The 16,971-nt window shown below is 39.4% G+C and overlaps 1 protein-coding gene across 1 annotated transcript in view; it reads left to right on the top strand.

Annotated features, from left to right (window-relative positions):
* Positions 1-16,971, top strand: part of LOC107656169 (otogelin-like) — a 43,059-nt gene that overhangs the window by 19,809 nt on the left and 6,279 nt on the right. Inside the window, 29 exon segments of the mRNA XM_016443902.1 lie at positions 5,074-5,181; positions 5,547-5,685; positions 5,783-5,917; positions 6,257-6,400; positions 6,548-6,667; positions 7,190-7,306; positions 7,419-7,575; positions 7,788-7,814; positions 7,905-8,072; positions 8,279-8,557; positions 8,650-8,767; positions 8,879-8,958; positions 9,345-11,734; positions 11,890-12,067; positions 12,159-12,307; positions 12,440-12,529; positions 12,690-12,876; positions 13,004-13,224; positions 13,319-13,457; positions 13,570-13,758; positions 13,844-14,053; positions 14,825-14,929; positions 15,025-15,129; positions 15,441-15,542; positions 15,809-15,907; positions 16,125-16,165; positions 16,299-16,374; positions 16,514-16,692; positions 16,771-16,875. Coding sequence (XP_016299388.1) covers positions 5,074-5,181; positions 5,547-5,685; positions 5,783-5,917; positions 6,257-6,400; positions 6,548-6,667; positions 7,190-7,306; positions 7,419-7,575; positions 7,788-7,814; positions 7,905-8,072; positions 8,279-8,557; positions 8,650-8,767; positions 8,879-8,958; positions 9,345-11,734; positions 11,890-12,067; positions 12,159-12,307; positions 12,440-12,529; positions 12,690-12,876; positions 13,004-13,224; positions 13,319-13,457; positions 13,570-13,758; positions 13,844-14,053; positions 14,825-14,929; positions 15,025-15,129; positions 15,441-15,542; positions 15,809-15,907; positions 16,125-16,165; positions 16,299-16,374; positions 16,514-16,692; positions 16,771-16,875 — 6,157 coding nt within the window.

Raw genomic sequence — 16,971 nt, 5'->3', positions numbered from 1 at the left:
GTAGTTAATGCTGCTCCATGTGAAAGCACGCAGGTGATGGAGATTTACCGCTGATTAAAGAACCGGCTTTACTGACAAGATGCGCGTTAAATATCTCATGCGATTTATTGTGCAGCCCTAATATATATATATATATATATATACTGTATATATATATTATTTGTGAGAAATTTTTGTTCTGTGAGATCTAGAGCAGCTCACTTTTTGTTCATGACACATTCTATTTGGTTGCTGCATATTGGAGTGTGTGCTGAATGCTTTCTTCTCTGAGATGAATTGCTGTTGATTTTTTATTTTTTTGCACATTTGATTGATTTTATAATTATTTTTACACTTGTGATTGGGATGAGTATAACACTCGGTTTGTGAATCCTCAGACATTGCCAACGCTGAATTACAAAGGCAATCTAATACTCTCACTACAAAGAGAAAAACTCTCATGAAAATTCATCAGTCATGTAGTGAAAGGGCTGTGAGGTCACGGATATATCTTGAGAGCAACTAGAGTCTCTACTGCACACAGAGGGGATGTGATATTTTAGATGGCTGTGTGTGTGTGTGATTCACCTTCTTCTGACTTATTGACCTTTTAAACAGAAAACCATTAGTCAAGAGCATCATGGGAAAGCAATATCATGGCTGAGATTCTGTCATGAGTGTTTAATAAATTCCTGCAACTCGATAGTTTGGCATCTGGGCTGGTGTAAATATGGCACAAAGGCCCCTTATGCCACTATGTGAAGTAGTGATGAGATTATTGATAAATCTGGAAATGATTAAATGTGCCATACATGTGGTCTAACATCATTATAGTTGAGAGGTATAGTAGCAGCAGGATGTTGAACATGGGATATAAATTAACAAAAGCAATGTACACAATGGGTGCCAAACTCATATTACACAGCAAAAAAAAAAAAAAAAAAGATTTCTACAAAAGTTTTTTTGTCTTGTTTTCCAGTACAAATATCTAAATGATCTTAAATCAAGATACATTTATTTGAGAAGTAAAATGACAAAATAAACGATCAAAATTAATTGCATTTATACTTAAACTAAACGTTTTTCCGTTGAATTAATGTTATGTTTTTAACTAAATTTTTCTTTTTATATTTTTTTCTTGTTTTAAGTGTAAACTCACTTAATTTAGATTTTTTTTTTTCTTTTTTCAGAAAACAAGACTTTATATCTTATCTAATCTAGCATCTAGCATGTAATCTAGACATTTTACCTATGATTTTACCTATTTGTGACCCTGGACCACAAAACCACTTAAGTCGCTGGGGTATATTTGTAGCAATAGCCAAAAATACATTGTATAGGTCAAAATTATTGATTTTTCTTTTATGTCAAAAATCATTAGGATATTAAGTAAAGATCATGTTCCATAAAGATATTTTGTAAATTTCCTACAGTAAATATATTAAAACTTAATTTTTGATTAGTAATATGCGTTGCTAAGAACTTCATTTGGACAGCTTTAAAGTCGATTTTCTAAATATTTTGATTTTTTTTGCACCCTCAGATTTCAGATTTTCAAATAGTTGTATCTCGGCCAAATATTGTCCTATCCTAACAAGCTTATTTATTCAGCTTTCAGATGATGTATAAATCTCAATTTCGAAAAATTGACCCTTATATGACTGGTTTTGTGGTCCAGGGTCACATTTAGCAAAGATTAGCTAATTCCAAAAAGAGATGCAGAAGGAATCCATTGCTGATTGTCAGTTTGCCATAATGCGTACATCTGAATGCACCTAGAGTGACTGTAAAAGGCAGAATGTAAAGTATTTGATTGTTTGCCCTCTGGAACACTGTCATGAGTCTTCTGACGCTCTAGACCTTTTATGGGGGCTTTCCAGAAGCCATACTCTTTTACACACAGACACATACATACACAGTCACAGCCCGTCTCATTCAGAGCGCAGTGTCTCACTACCAACAGTATAAATGTGTGTGTGTTAGCTGTGTTTGATACGTGAGCTAGACCTTACAAGCGGGTTGAATTACTCAGTGCACCTGTTCATGCCCAGAAAATTAGTCCACTAATTACTGAAGATAGGATTTTTTCTTTCTATTATTATACATTATCACATCTCTCAGGTGTGCTTCTACTTTGGAGTCTTGTACTAAAGTTCTCACATTTCTCACTTTAGTTTATAATCTGAGGAAATGTGTGTTGATGCATGTGAATGTGACAAACAAATTAGTTGGCTAACAATGCTTTTAGGAAACACACCTCACATCGGCTAGCGGCCACAGAGTGGATTTTTTTTCTGTAACTTTAGTCAAAGTTTGTTAAAGATGTTTCAGCATGGGTCGACGACTCGCACTGTTTCTCTCTTGTCCATTAAGCTAAGGGTGATGCTGATACCCCTGTCCCTCATGGGAGCAGCAGGTATAGGAGTGTTTTTGTGAGTTGGGGAATTCCTGCACTAATGAGAGAGAGTAATTACCCCCTCCTCCACCCCCAAGCAAAGTGGCTAATGGCAGCCATGCTTATTTACGCAGTAAACAGGTGCACAGCTGGATCAAATAACTGATAAGCTGCTTAAAGACATTCCTGTAGTCCATACTTCAAAATCAGCACATTTTCATTTGTCAAGACGGAAAGAAAAGAAAGAAAACTACAAGAAAAGAAAGGCATCTTTATGTTTCTATGCTCTTGCTGTGCTATGCTATAGCATTCCCGGAGGGAATTCAGTCCGGACCCGCCTCCATTTCGTATTTCAAGAACGCTAATTTCCTACTTTGATAAACGCATGTTAAACTTGTAAATCATATGTTTAGTTTTTTAATGTCTTTTTGGAGATGGTCCGAAATGAAAGCGAAGGCGAGATATTGAAACTTTTCCTTCATGACATCCAGTGAGCGTATGGCGTTTGACATAATCGGACGACATTTCACCGCTAATATGAGTAATTTTTTATTTCTTTATTTTTGTTATCACTTAGAATATGGCCATTTGACTTATAGTAGTGTCCAGTGTTTTCCATACATTGAATTATTTGTGGCGGCCCGTCACAAGATCAAAACTGACCGCCACAATTAGATTTTCCAAAAGGATTCTAACTGCTTCGTAAAAAAATCAGCATCATATATCGGCCATCGGCTGCCCTGATTTCTAAATATCGGCATCGGCCAGTGAAAACCCTTATCGGTCGACCTCTATTGCTAATACTTAAATGAATTGTTTTGCCACTTTTGCACTTTATTTAAAAAAAAAATGAATGTTTATTTGTTATGCATGTTATGTATGTTTATTAAAAACAAGTTTTGTAATAACCAATTGTTCCGGTCCGGACCTTTGACACTGATGAAAATTCAGATTTGGACCTTTGAATGTAGACTTTGAGAACCCCTGCTATAGACCTTTAGCTTGTGTGAATACCGATGTTTTCTGAACAATTGTTTTCTCTCTTAGGGTTAGGGTCAGGTTTAGGGTTAAGGGTTAAGGTCAGGGATCAATGCAGATGACCTCTTCTACTTCTCAGGTGTAATGCATCTGACTGGGTCTGAGATCAGAGCGTCCACAGTGAAAATGATGCCACAGTTGAGTCTCTACATAGCTATACAATGGTACTCACTGCATTTTCACCCAGAGATTGTGCTTTGATTTTTATCAGTGCACTTCCAGTTTTGACTTTGAACTAACCTAGTTTGAACTGAATTGTCTGCTTTACCTTTTTTGAGTTTCTGTTTTCAGTTCATAAAAAAAAGATTGTGTGGTCTGTTTTAATCATTAGATGCGTTTTTTTAAATAAGTTGTTGACAATGAGAAGGTATTGAAAGGAGTGAACATAGTTGATACTCAGCAAAAACATACAAGTTGAACATTTGTTTAATGGTATTCAATATATGAGAATGTGGCAAGTCTCCAGTTGTTTGCTTGGAGAAAGTTTGTGTGTTTGTAGGGTCTGTATGATAATAATTATTTGTGTTGTGTGAGAGGTCTGGGTTTGTGTAAGGATGTACACACAGCTGGTGTATGTCAAACCATGCACATACAGTAAAACTTATCCACATAGCAACATCTAACTGAGCCTTTGGCTGGGATATACCTGTGCCACCATTAACCCTCAACCAGAAACATCAAAATATTCATCTATTTGCTGGAGTTAAAAGAAACAAGCAACCTAGGCTGTGTGTGCAGTGTACTTTGAATATTGTCTGCTCTGAAATCAATGATTCTTACTTGATGGACTGACTGTTTGCATTCAGAATACTCAGTATTGAACAATCTAATCACTTCAACTCGCATCCAATTTTCAATCTAGTAGAATAAAGAGAAGTTGACAGTCAGTGCGTGTTAATGACAGCAAACTCGTATTTATGAAATTCTACCTCATCAATTGTACTCAATCCAACATAAGGCGTTTCAGTTTACTCATCACGCAATGGCTTTTTTTTTTAATTAGTCATTTGAAAACAAATATAATTATGCACACAAAACCTCCTTTTCAGTATTTTTGTAATTTCATCCCTCTGAGTTTTTGTTTGAGTCATGGTTTTATTTTCTCAAGTCTGCTTTGTACAGAGAGAAGAGCGTCACTGGGGCATGACGATAATTGCTGAGCAGTGGAGTGCGTGATCATTTAGTTATGGATCCATCTCTTTGTCTCTTAATTAATGCATGCAGAACAGGAGCAGGTGACCACGCATTCTTTGATGGCAGTAAGTGATCCAGCGTTCTGGCTGTGGGATAAAGAAAGCTGTTAACGCCTGTCTATCTGGGGTGTAAGTTTACTCAGTTCTAATGGACAGTGTGCTGGGAACTCTCAGAGACCCTCAGGCCAATGGAAATTATTCACTGCAATATTACAAGATCTTTATCAGAGAGAGAGAGAGAAGCTCTTTGGATCTGTGAGAATGAGAATAGGCTGCTTTTCTCATGTCACCAATCACCAGATTTTTCTTTCATCCCTCCACCCATCCAAATATTCTTGTCTCAGGCAGAATCTCTTGCATTATACTTGCATGGCATACTTACATGCATAAACAAGCTCACACATGCATCCTGTGTGCTTTTTTTAGTATGTTCACAGGCATGATACACTGTGCATATGTGTATTTCAGGCTCCTCAAGCATGGTGATGAATGTTTCGAGCCACATGCATGTCCGTGTTTGTGGAAAGGGAAAGAATATTACCCAGGAGACAGAGTATCGTCCCCCTGCCATCAGTGGTGAGATTACATTAACTCGCATTCTGTGCATTGATTTCTATGTGTTTTTACACCAGTCAGTTTGCTATACTACATCTTTACATACTACTAGAAATATTATATCAAATAAGATTATGTTGTCACTTGAAGTTTGGTACTTCATTGTTTTAGATTATGAATATGAGGAAAATTATGCATAACAATGTAATTTTCCAATTTTTTACAGATATTATTGTAGCAAATTTGGTAGAGACTTAAAATGTCACTGAAACCCTATGAAATCCTTAAAATGTCAGCACAAAACTATTTACTGAGCATCTCTCTGGGGAAAAGGGAAGAGAGAAAATGTGTAGTGAAACTGAGGTCTGAGTGATCTTATTTTGCAGTGTGTGTCAGCACGGCACGTTTCAGTGTGAGTCCCACCCATGTCCGTCAATGTGCACGGCTTATGGAGATCGACACTACCGAACATTTGATGGGTTCCTGTTTGATTATATTGGTGCATGCAAGGTGTACTTGGTCAAGGTGATCTTTTAGCAACAGATCCAGATATTCACATATCTCATATTCTTATAAAAATGTATTGTTGTTGACTGCTAATGCGTGCTCCTGTGTGTGTTAGAGCTCATTAGATGCAATGATGACTGTGACAGCAGAGAATGTTGACTGCTTTGAGAGTGGCGTGATCTGCAGGAAATCTCTCCTCATCTCCTTGGGACGCTCCTTCATTGTGTTTGATGATGACACCGGCAAACCTGTGAGTGAGCTTTTCTCTTTCTGTATAAAACCTTAAACTATAATTACACCATAAAATAGTGTAATTATGCCCGCATTAAAAGAAATGCCTACAGCTGTCACCTAATAAATTTAATGTGCCCCAACCATATTCAGCTCATTCCTGTAAATCCCTGGGTAGGAGTGAATATACTTTGGCAGAATATATATTTAATGCATCATACTGTTGGTCATAATGCATCATATTGCTGATGGTGTTGCACCTGTAGTCTTCTGTTTCTCAAAACATTGGTTTGGTGTGAAACCATTGAGATACTTTAACAATGGTTGATAATATTCTGCGGATATATTTCACATGCAGAACCCATCAAGTGTGATCGACAGGCAGAAAGTATATATCTGGCAAGCAGGATACTATACCATTGTGCATCTGCTTGGAGAAGACCTTACAGTGCTGTGGGACAGAAAAAGCACTGTACATATACAAGCTGGACCACGCTGGCAGGTAAAAAAAAAAAAAAAACATACACAAAGAAGATGAAACTGATTCCTGACTCTGCAGTAAGTGTAAACTTTAGTAGTTTTGCGAATCAATCATTTGCAGATCAGTTTTGATTACAAGTGTGTATTTGTGTGTTTTTGCCTATTTTAGGGCAAGCTTAGTGGTCTTTGTGGGAACTTTGATCAGAAGACAGCGAATGAGATGAGAACACCGGAGAACATTGACTTATCAACACCACAGGAGTTTGGCAACAGCTGGACAGCGGCAGAGGCATGACAAACAGACAAACACACATACACTACCAGTCAAAAGTTTGGAATAATTGGGACTTTTTAAGTTTTTGAAAAAAGTCTCTTATGCTTGCCAAGGCTGCATTTATTTGATCAAAATAATAATGTAATTTAAATACAGTAAATACAGTAATATTGTGAAATTAACATTTATATCCCAGCCAAATTACTAAAATTTGAAATACCTTTTCTATTTTAATACATTTTAAAATGTAAATTATTCCTTTGATGGCTTCAAATAGAAAGCAGTTGTTTTATATTGTACTGTTACTGTCTAAAGCCTTGGTGAGCATAAGCATACATTTTTCAAAAACATTAGAAAATCTTAATTATTCCAAACTTTTGACCAGTAGTATATGCACAAATGCACACTTTTATCTAATTCTCCTTGCTAGATGACTAAACATGTGTTTTTGCCCTTTTGCCCAGTAGCTACAAATCAAACACTCTAATCAAACTCTTTACACTGAATGTGTCTGTTTGTGTGTGAATGTCCCATCAGTGTGTGAACAGTCCTGATATAAGGCACCCCTGCAATCTGAATCCTCTTCGAGAGCCCTTTGCAAAAAGACAGTGTGGGATTTTGCTCAGTGAAGTGTTCCAAGTCTGCCACCCTGTGGTAAGCTGATCACAGATAACAGCAGACATTAATGCTCACATTCACACCGAGTCAAAATGTACATGTGAGTGAGAGAGGGTTTCTGTGTTTAAAGGTGTTTGATGCTCTGTAGGTAGATGTCACATGGTTCTATATGAACTGCCTGGTGGACACCTGTGGCTGCAACCGTGGAGGAGACTGTGAGTGTTTCTGCACGAGTGTTGCAGCATATGCTCACCGCTGCTGCCAAAAGGGTGTCACCATTGATTGGCGCTCCCCTTCTGTCTGCCGTGAGTGACACCTCAGCCCAGTCATATTCCTAGAATCAATCACTGTGATAATAATCAATAACTGGACATACAACAGTGAATAAACATTCTTCTAAAAGATAATGATAGTCTGGAGGAAGAAGGAACTGAGCGATCTACATTACAGTTTTTCGTCACATGACTGGTTTTTATGGTACTGTATAATGAGTAACACTATCTTCTTCCTCTTGCAGCTTATGACTGTGAATACTACAACAAAGGTACATCTGTAGTTTTTTGATGATAATAATATTTTTATTTGTCTGAGAGAATTTTGACAGTTGTGTGTGTGGAAATGCACGTTTGCATAGCTTTAGGGAAAGGGCCACTGAAGCTGTTGACCTACAGAGAGAGAGGAACACTGTTGGCAGCCAATAAGACAAGTGGACTGGTGTTTCCAAAAAGAGAATTGACCAGTACTGATGAGATCCTGACATTGTTCATGATGACACCAGGCATCAGCAAAGCCAGACCACATGGTCAGTCAGACAGACAAAAGCACACAATCAACATAAAACTGCAAAAGTCACCTTTTGGAAATATACAGTATATAGTAAAACATACACATTTCAGACCAAATCTAAACATTTTGTAGCAAAAATCTCCTAATTTAGATGTATTATATTATTTTATGTATATATTGTATATGTTGCTTTTCTTAATGGGTATGTTGTTAATGCTGCAGACACATCTCTGGTGTCATTTGAGGCGGCAGAAAGACCCAACTACTTCTTAAAAGCAGAGCACAGTAGCCAGCTGAGACTACAGAAGTGGGAAGAAGCGGAGGCATTCTGGGATGCAGCTACATTTGTTCTTCATAGAGACACCTGGATCTCAGGCTTTGATTCGCTAGAGTCCCTGGCAAAGCCAGGGTTTTTTCTGCATTTCATGCTGTCCAGACTCCAACTCATGAAATACAGTCACTCAGATCGGTACCGCCGAGCTACTCTATTCAAACTGACAGGTCAGCATGTGGCTACATATGTGCACAACCTTGCTTATAATCACACAGAAATATTACGACTTGCTTTTTTCAAATCATTATTTTTACTACAGGTGGCATACCACACTATCCAATGGGTCCTCGATGTCAGTGGCGGTATGAATCATGTGTGAGTCCATGCTTCAGGACATGCAGTGACCCATCAGGTCTGAGCTGTGCCAGTATCCTGAAGTAAGAGCACACACATTTATGCATGCAAACACGCACACATTTGTTTTCTGCAAATATTTACAAGTATCTAAATTGTGTAAAGTGATATGGCTGACATGCACCTTTCTGTAGGGTTGAGGGATGCCTGCCTCAGTGTCCAAGTCACATGGTTCTAGATGAGGTCACTCACAGATGTGTCTTTATGGAGGACTGTAAGCTACTGATTGTGCTACTTCTAATACTGCTGCTGTAAAATAAAATCACTGACATTTTTTATTTGAATGAGGTAAATGATAGGTTGGGATTTACTTCCACAATCATTGTCATATGATTTGACTAAGGCAGCTTATGTTACCTTTCAGTTACAGCTTCGTAAATGCCATTTTAACCAGCACTAATGCTATCAGTCTTTTAGAAAAAATATTTCTTACCACTAGTTGTAAATGGAGCATTTAAAAAAATAATTTAGCTTTTTGTCTTTTTATTGCCATAGTAAATCCAAGCTCCAGTTTATCTAGCTTAAAGTAACGCAATTAGCTATATCAGTTTAAATGAGATATTTTGTGCAGTATCTAATAAATATTGTGTTTGTGTTTAGGCATTAAGCCTGCTGTTGTTCCTCCATTCACGCCACCCAGTACTGCAATATCATCAACATCCTCCTCAGAGCATTCCACCTTGAGTGGTCCAGCGGTTTCTTCAACAGTGTCAGGGTCTAGCACCACTGCTTCCATACCTACAGCACACATGCCAAGCACTGCAAAGCTTACTTCTTCTCCTATCAGACCTGGGGTGGTGGAAACCATTACCACATTAACAACATCCACTTCCTCCCCAAGCCCACTGGCTTCCACTGAGAGAACCACTAAAGCACCAAGCATCACCCACAGTTCTGCTTCCTCCACCACAGTGCACACTAGCCCAATGTCTCTCTCAGAAACTCTCTCAGAGACCTCTACAACAAGCAGGCCAACAGAGTCTTTGACACTTCTCACACGTACCACAGCTATCCCCTCACCGTCTACTTTTAGTCCCGTTCTGTCATCTACCTCAAGTAAGGAGCTGACCAGAGTAAGCACTCTACCTGTGCTTCCAGTCTCAACCAGCATAAGCTCCACAGACGCCACTTCCCCAACACTCAAAGTGTCCTCTCCGCTCACCTCTAGTACCGAGACCCCCAGAGTCACAGAGGCCTTTATATCTACTCAAAAGTCCACAACACCCTCTGTGACTGCTAGTGGCAGTACACAGTTTCCAGTTGAAACCATCAGCACAACAAAGTCCACCTCACCATCAACTACAACACCTATATTAGAATCAAGTACCTCTGTCACCACAGAAAAACTGACCTTTCCAACATCTTTACACACTGTGAAGACCTCAGAGAGCACCTCTGAAACACAGAGGCCTTTGGACATCACTACCATTTCCACTTCCCCTACAGATATTGAAGCATCAACCACTCACATTACAGTAAAACCCACAAGTTCTGCTTTTCCAACACCAATTTCAACTCAAACGACACCTTTTATTCCTTCAACATCAACCTCAGAGCAACCCGAAACATCCAAAACAACAGTGTCTGTGCCCACTGCTGTTCCAACAGCCTTCATCACCACAGTGTCCTCTCAAGCTCCTGCATTTGTGCCAACAGAAACCACAGCAAAAACAACCTATCAGCCAACATCTGTTATATATCCTTATCCTGATGTTCCAACAACTGATATAACATTACAGACGGATTGGAGAGTGATCCAAACCACATCAACTCCATCACCAGAAACAACCCAAACCAGTGCCAGGATAGCAGAGACACCACTTACCACCTACACCAGCATCCCATTCACCTCAGCACCTACAGAAGAAACATCAACACTGCTTACATCACATGTGTCACCTACTGACAAGACAACTTCTAGAGATGTCTCTGCTTCTACTACGCCGGGCCCTACAGAGTCTCACTGGAGTTTAGTTTCCACCACTGCTCTCCTTTCAGACAAAGTCAGCACATCACCAGTTCATCCTCCTTATTCTATGACAGCTCCAACCACCACATCTGAACTGCCTGAGATTTCTCCAGCTTCACCATCCATACTTACAATGGCAACATCAGTATCTCAAGCCCCAACAAAAACCACAGAAACTATCACTTCTGAGACACCTCTGCTAACATCTACTGCAGCTGAGAAAGAGATAATTTCTACCACTCAAACGTCCACAGCTAGACCTTTGAGTATTCATTCTGTCACTGAGACAACTAGGGTTTCTCTTGACACCGATAGAGCTGTGCTGTCAACCACGGCGACAACCCAGACGTCAGCACTGGTCCATGAGTCCTCCAGCACCTTTCCTTCCACAATGACTCCAAAATTCACAACCCGTGTCACACCAGTCCTGACCTCACGGGTGGCTGTGGCTACGACACGACGAGAAACTCCACGAGTTGGGGCCACAACCAGCATCTCACCTTCAACTAGGAATGCAACGACATTGACAACACCTGCAACCACTTCTACAGATAAAGTAACCACTGTTTCCATAGACAGAACTTCTTCTAGTATGCCTGTTGCTACTTCTAGCACACTTCCAACACACAGTCCTGACACCACTGAATACACCTTTGGATTTACAGAGTACACCACTGAAACTGGTCTGACCACAACGCTGCTTTCATCAATTGGAACAACTCCAGTGCCTAGTGTGGCATCAGTTTTTACCCAGACTACCATTTCAACACAGCCCCCTACTTCCTCTACTGTCACTGAGAGTAGTCCTGTAACCAGTGCAAGTGCCTCTACTCAGCGCCCTCTGGTGGATGAACGTACCACAGTCACAGCCATGCCACCTGCTCCAGACACTGCCCAAACAACACTGAGTTCATCTGTGATGACCAGCCTGCCCTACACGATAGAAACAGAGCACTGGATGACGAGCCAGATGCATGCAGTTCCAAAAACTACTGCTCTCGAGCCAAGCAGAGTATGCACTGTAAGTCAATTATAAAATACTTTTATATAGTATTATTAACTGTCTTTAATTATGTGGTGGTATGAACAAATGTTTATATATATATATATATATTTGGATAACCAAAGTCAGCTATTACATGCTAAACTAAATGATATGTGTGTATGTGTCTGTAGTCTCCATATTCAGAGGTTGTGGATGAATGTACAAAGCTTATTTGTGTCAGTGGCCAGTTGCTCCTCTTCAATAAGTCTCAGAGCTGCCCATATGATCCTACACCTCCAAACTGTGGTCTGCTTGGCTTTGCCGTACTGGTCAATGGTGATAAGTGTTGTCCACGATGGGACTGTCCATGTGAGTAACACCTACATTATATACATTACTATGATCTTTTCTGAATGTTTGAATGTTTATTAAGATATTTTTATTTTATTTTGGCATGTAGGTCATTGTTCAGTGTTTCCCGATCTTAATCTGATCACATTTGATGGGAAAAGTGTTGCGATTTATAAAGCTGCTTTATATGTGGTGGCTCAGCTTCCCAATGAGACTGTCAGCATCCTGGTACAAGAGTGTTCTGGACCAGATGACACTGTAAGATATGCACAACTCCACTGTTTCGACTAACCTTCAGGATAGCTCCTCACAACTCTAGTGCTCTTCATGTGTCCTTTTTTAAACCAAAAAAATATATCAAAGTCATAATATCATTCTATTTGATTCCAGCTTGTGTGGAACTTTACCAATTTGTGTCTGGCAGCTTTAAACATTACTCACAAATCCAACGAAGTGCTCATCAATCGTCTGCAGAGACGCGTGAGTATCCATCGTTTGCAATTCTTGAAATAACTTTTGTAGTGGTAATAGATTATAAAAAGAGGTATAAATAAAACTGGAAAATTATTATCATTCCAGCCTGGCAGATATATATGAATGAAAGAGGTTCAAAATATACAATGGGTTGTTTTTTTTCCAGCTATATGTGAACTCCATGTATGCAAAGCCACGTTTTAAGAAATTTGGTTTTGAGATTCTGGACACAGGCAACATGTATCTAATCCGAAGTCCAGCTGGTCTGAAGATCCAGTGGTTCCACACTACAGCCATGATGGTGATTGAGATGGACAGCTATAACAACAGACTCCCCACAATGGGCTTGTGTGGTACGAAACCAATAACCACAGATTATACATACTGGAAAAATGATCATGTCGTATTTTAATGCCATCTACTTCCTTCATGTTCCTCACTCTCCACCTCTCTCATCTTTCTCTTTGTCACCCTGTCCAGGTAGTTGTGATGGTAATCCTCTGAATGATCTGACTCTGTCTAACGGTACAGTTGTGCCTGAGCAAGAGGATCCGGCCGTGTTTATCGATAGCTGGCAGATTCCCAACACCACCAGCTACGTCAGTCACAGCAGACGGAGGGAGGTCAACTGCACCACGGGCGACTGCTCCCAGTGCATGAGCATGCTGAGCAACCGTACCTTCACCATCTGCCATCCTTATGTACGGCACACAACATGCACGTGCCACCAATACCAAACCTGCAAACACACCTGTGATTATTGCCTACATTTCCTGAATGTTTTTTGCACTGCAGGTCCCTCCAGCAATGTTCTGTGAGATGTGGGTAAGAGATGTGGAGTATGTGAATAATCCATGTGTTGCTTTGGCTGCTTATGCTGCTTCCTGCCACAAATTCAACATCTGCATGGAATGGAGGAGCTCTGATTTCTGCCGTATGTAGTTACCAAGGCATATCAACACAGCTTTAAGTAACAATGATTTCCACAGATGTATATGGTGTTAAATGCCATTTATTGGTATGTTCTCTAATGATTTCCTGTGTAGCATTCATGTGCCCAGAAAATCTGCGGTACCAAGCATGTCTGCCTGCCTGCACTGCCCCATCTTGCCCAAACCAAGATTTTGAGTTTGTCCCAGAGCAATGCACAGGCCTTTCAGAGGGCTGTGTGTGTCCAGAGGGAACTCTATTACACCGGCCCTATTCTGCCCTATGCATTCCACCCAGCAAGTGTGGTATGCTCCTTGTCTGTTTCTCTCTCTTTTTAAAGGCATTTAGCCCTTGTTATTAAATTACTCAAGTTATGATATGTGTTTGCAGCATGTACTGATAGTTTTGGAACCCCGCGTGCTCTTGGGGAGGTTTGGAAAGCCTCACTGGATGGCTGCTGCATGTATAAGTGTGAAAACGACAGCATAGTGCCGGTGGAGTATAACTGCAGTAACATCCCTCAGCCAGTCTGCACGCGTACAGGAGAGATTACAGTCAACCTGGCAGATGACAGCAGCTGCTGCCCTCAAAAAGCCTGTGGTTTGTTACACAATCATTTCACACGTATTTACTGAAGGACTGGGCAGAATGACTGTACATTCGTAAAAATATACTGTTTACATCCATCAAGTTAAAATAAGATGATGTCTCGTTCATTTTTTTGTGTTTGTCAGTAGATTTAAAATAACTAGATTTTTTTACATGGTGAAAAACCATGTAAAAATATTTTTTACATGGTGATAGAATCTCTGAAAAAATTCTGGAGTTGAATTTCCAGTCAAATTACTAAATCTAAAATGAAATTTGTGATACTGCCCAACACTATTTGGCATTGTATGTGTGAATGCATATAACTCGTATTAATTTAGCTCATATATTAATGTATTAAACTAATGTATTATTTTACCATTATCTAATAAGTTTAGATATTTTGTGAGATTGTTTAATCTATTCTTAAAGGGATAGTTCATCCAAAAATGAAAATGTAGTCACCCTAATGTTGTTCCAAACCTGTATGATTTTCTTTCTTTTGTTGAACATAAAAGAAGATATTTTGGAGAATGCTGGTAATCAAACAGTTGATGGTCCCGATTGACTTCCATAGTATTTCTTTCCCTACTATGGAAGTCAATGGGGACCACCAACAGTTTGGTTCTTCAAAATTCTTCAATATATATATATATATATATATATTTTTTTTTGTGTTCAACATAAGAAACGTATACAGGTTTGGAACGACATGAGGGTGAGTAAATGATGACAAAATTTTCATTTTTGAAGTGAACTATTCCTTTAATTGTTTTGTGACAGTTTGTAACCAGAGCATGTGTAAGGCGCCTCCTATGGATTGTAAATATGGGGAGAAGTTGGTGTCATATCATAGGCAGGACTCCTGCTGCCCAGAATACTTATGTGGTGAGTTTGGACTTATTTTGTGTCTTAGCTTATGTCTGTGAGTCTGTGTACTTGTGCATGCATACAAATTCATTTATGTTTATTGTTTTTTTTAGAGTGTGATCCTGATCAGTGTGTCTTGGACATTCCCGTGTGTCGTGAGGATCAGACATTGATCGCCACTCGTGCTGAAGGCAGCTGCTGTTTGGCACACATCTGCAGTAAGTCATTACGATTAATGTTAAAATCATGTTGTTCCAATCCCATATGACTGGCATTCTTCCACTGAATAAAAAGAGAGAAATTGTTAGGACTTGTACAATAGATATTATATAGCACTATATTATACAATATAGTTATTTTGACTTGTTCATTACATTCCAAGTCTTTAGAAGTCATGTTCTATGAGTAAATATTAAGTAATAGTTTGGGTAAATTCTTCCTTTAAAATTAATTTCCACCCTGTCATCATTATTTGATTTCAGCCTACCTAATGATTTTTTTTTTTATTGTGTGTTTATTATTGTGTTAGTGTGTGACAAATGTTCTGAGGCAGCTCCAGTGTGTCAGGATGGAGAACTGCTGATTGTGGACACAAACAGCACAGAGCGCTGCTGTCCGGTTTATCACTGCTGTGAGTACAAACACATGAATAAACATACCGACATTTGCAATTTTCATTCCCAGTTGTGAGCTTATGGTAAGGCAGTTACAGTAGAAAAATATAACAACAACCATTATCCACAGAAGAACAAGTAGTCTAAACCTGCATATATGTAATTAACAGTCACATAAAAGTTGACAACCCTCAACCTCCACAAAAAGAAATACCTTCAAAACACCAACGTAAATGAAACAGTGAAGTGTTATTGTAACTGTGTTGTGTGTATATGTATGCAGTGTGTGAGACCTCTCGATGCTTAGACATCACATGTCCAGTTGGCATGGCAGTAATTTCAACAAGGATACAAGATCAGTGTTGTCCATCACAGACATGTGGTAAGCCCACCAACCTAATGATAATGTGCTCTAAGTTTAGAAGTACTTACTCAGCATTAGATTGTCTTTGTTCATGTGATATCAGTGTGAGGGTATGTCAGTCTGTTTGCTTGTCTGTGTTTGTGAGTGTCTGTGAATGTGTGCTTAAGAAACAGAATGCAAATCTGTATTGAGTGTGTGTGTTTCTGAAAAAGACTAAAGCTCCTCTCTCTCTTAGAATGTGCATGTGAGAAAGTCCTTCGGCCTGAATGTGCTCTGGTGAGTGACCAGAAATTACTGTATCGATATTGACCATGTATTTTTGCGTACATTTATTATTCCATTATTTGTCTGATCAGGCTCTTGTTTGACTGGTTGGTTCATATCTGATATCAGATGTATTGTGTTGTAGGGGGAAAGTATACAGTTAGACAGAGCATTTCTGTCTGATCTGGAAAACCGGTGTGCCTGCAAACGATTCATGTGTGGTGAGAACAAACACATCTGTTTGAAATGCTCTGAAGATACATTAGAAAATATCATTAAAAAAATCTCTCTCTCTCTCTCTCTCTCTATATATATATTATATTTTTGTATGTGTACATTTCTGTGGGTGTGTATTTGTAGTGAGAGAGGCAGTGTGTGTGGATGGTGAACGGGGAGTGATGCGGCCGGGGCAGACACTGGTCGAGCATCGTGATCAGGGTGTGTGTTACACCAGACAGTGCACACACACACTGGACTCTGCCACAGGTTTCTATCTCCTCAGAGCCACTGGCACTAACTGCACTGCACGCTGCCAGCCTGTGAGTATTTCAAATGCACAAAGACACACACACAAGCCAAACACAAAATACCTCCTAACTGTCTTATGTGTTTTCCAGAACCAGATATACATCCCTCCTAAAGACCCCAGCAGCTGCTGTGGCATGTGTAAGAACATGTCTTGCCTGATCCGGAGTGAGAATGGATCTGTAACTATGTACAAGGTGATGTTCAGCAAAAGCTCATGTTCTCCTCCACTCAAAACCCTGCACAAAATCTGCACAGAACTAAACGACTCTATCACTTGTTTAACTCTTTCC

The sequence above is a fragment of the Sinocyclocheilus anshuiensis genome, unplaced genomic scaffold, assembly GCF_001515605.1.
Source record: "Sinocyclocheilus anshuiensis isolate Anshui unplaced genomic scaffold, SAMN03320099.WGS_v1.1 scaffold1429, whole genome shotgun sequence".
NCBI lineage: Eukaryota > Metazoa > Chordata > Actinopteri > Cypriniformes > Cyprinidae > Sinocyclocheilus > Sinocyclocheilus anshuiensis.
The sequence above is the reverse complement of the archived record's forward strand: the minus strand, read 5'-3'. Positions and strand labels throughout refer to the sequence as shown.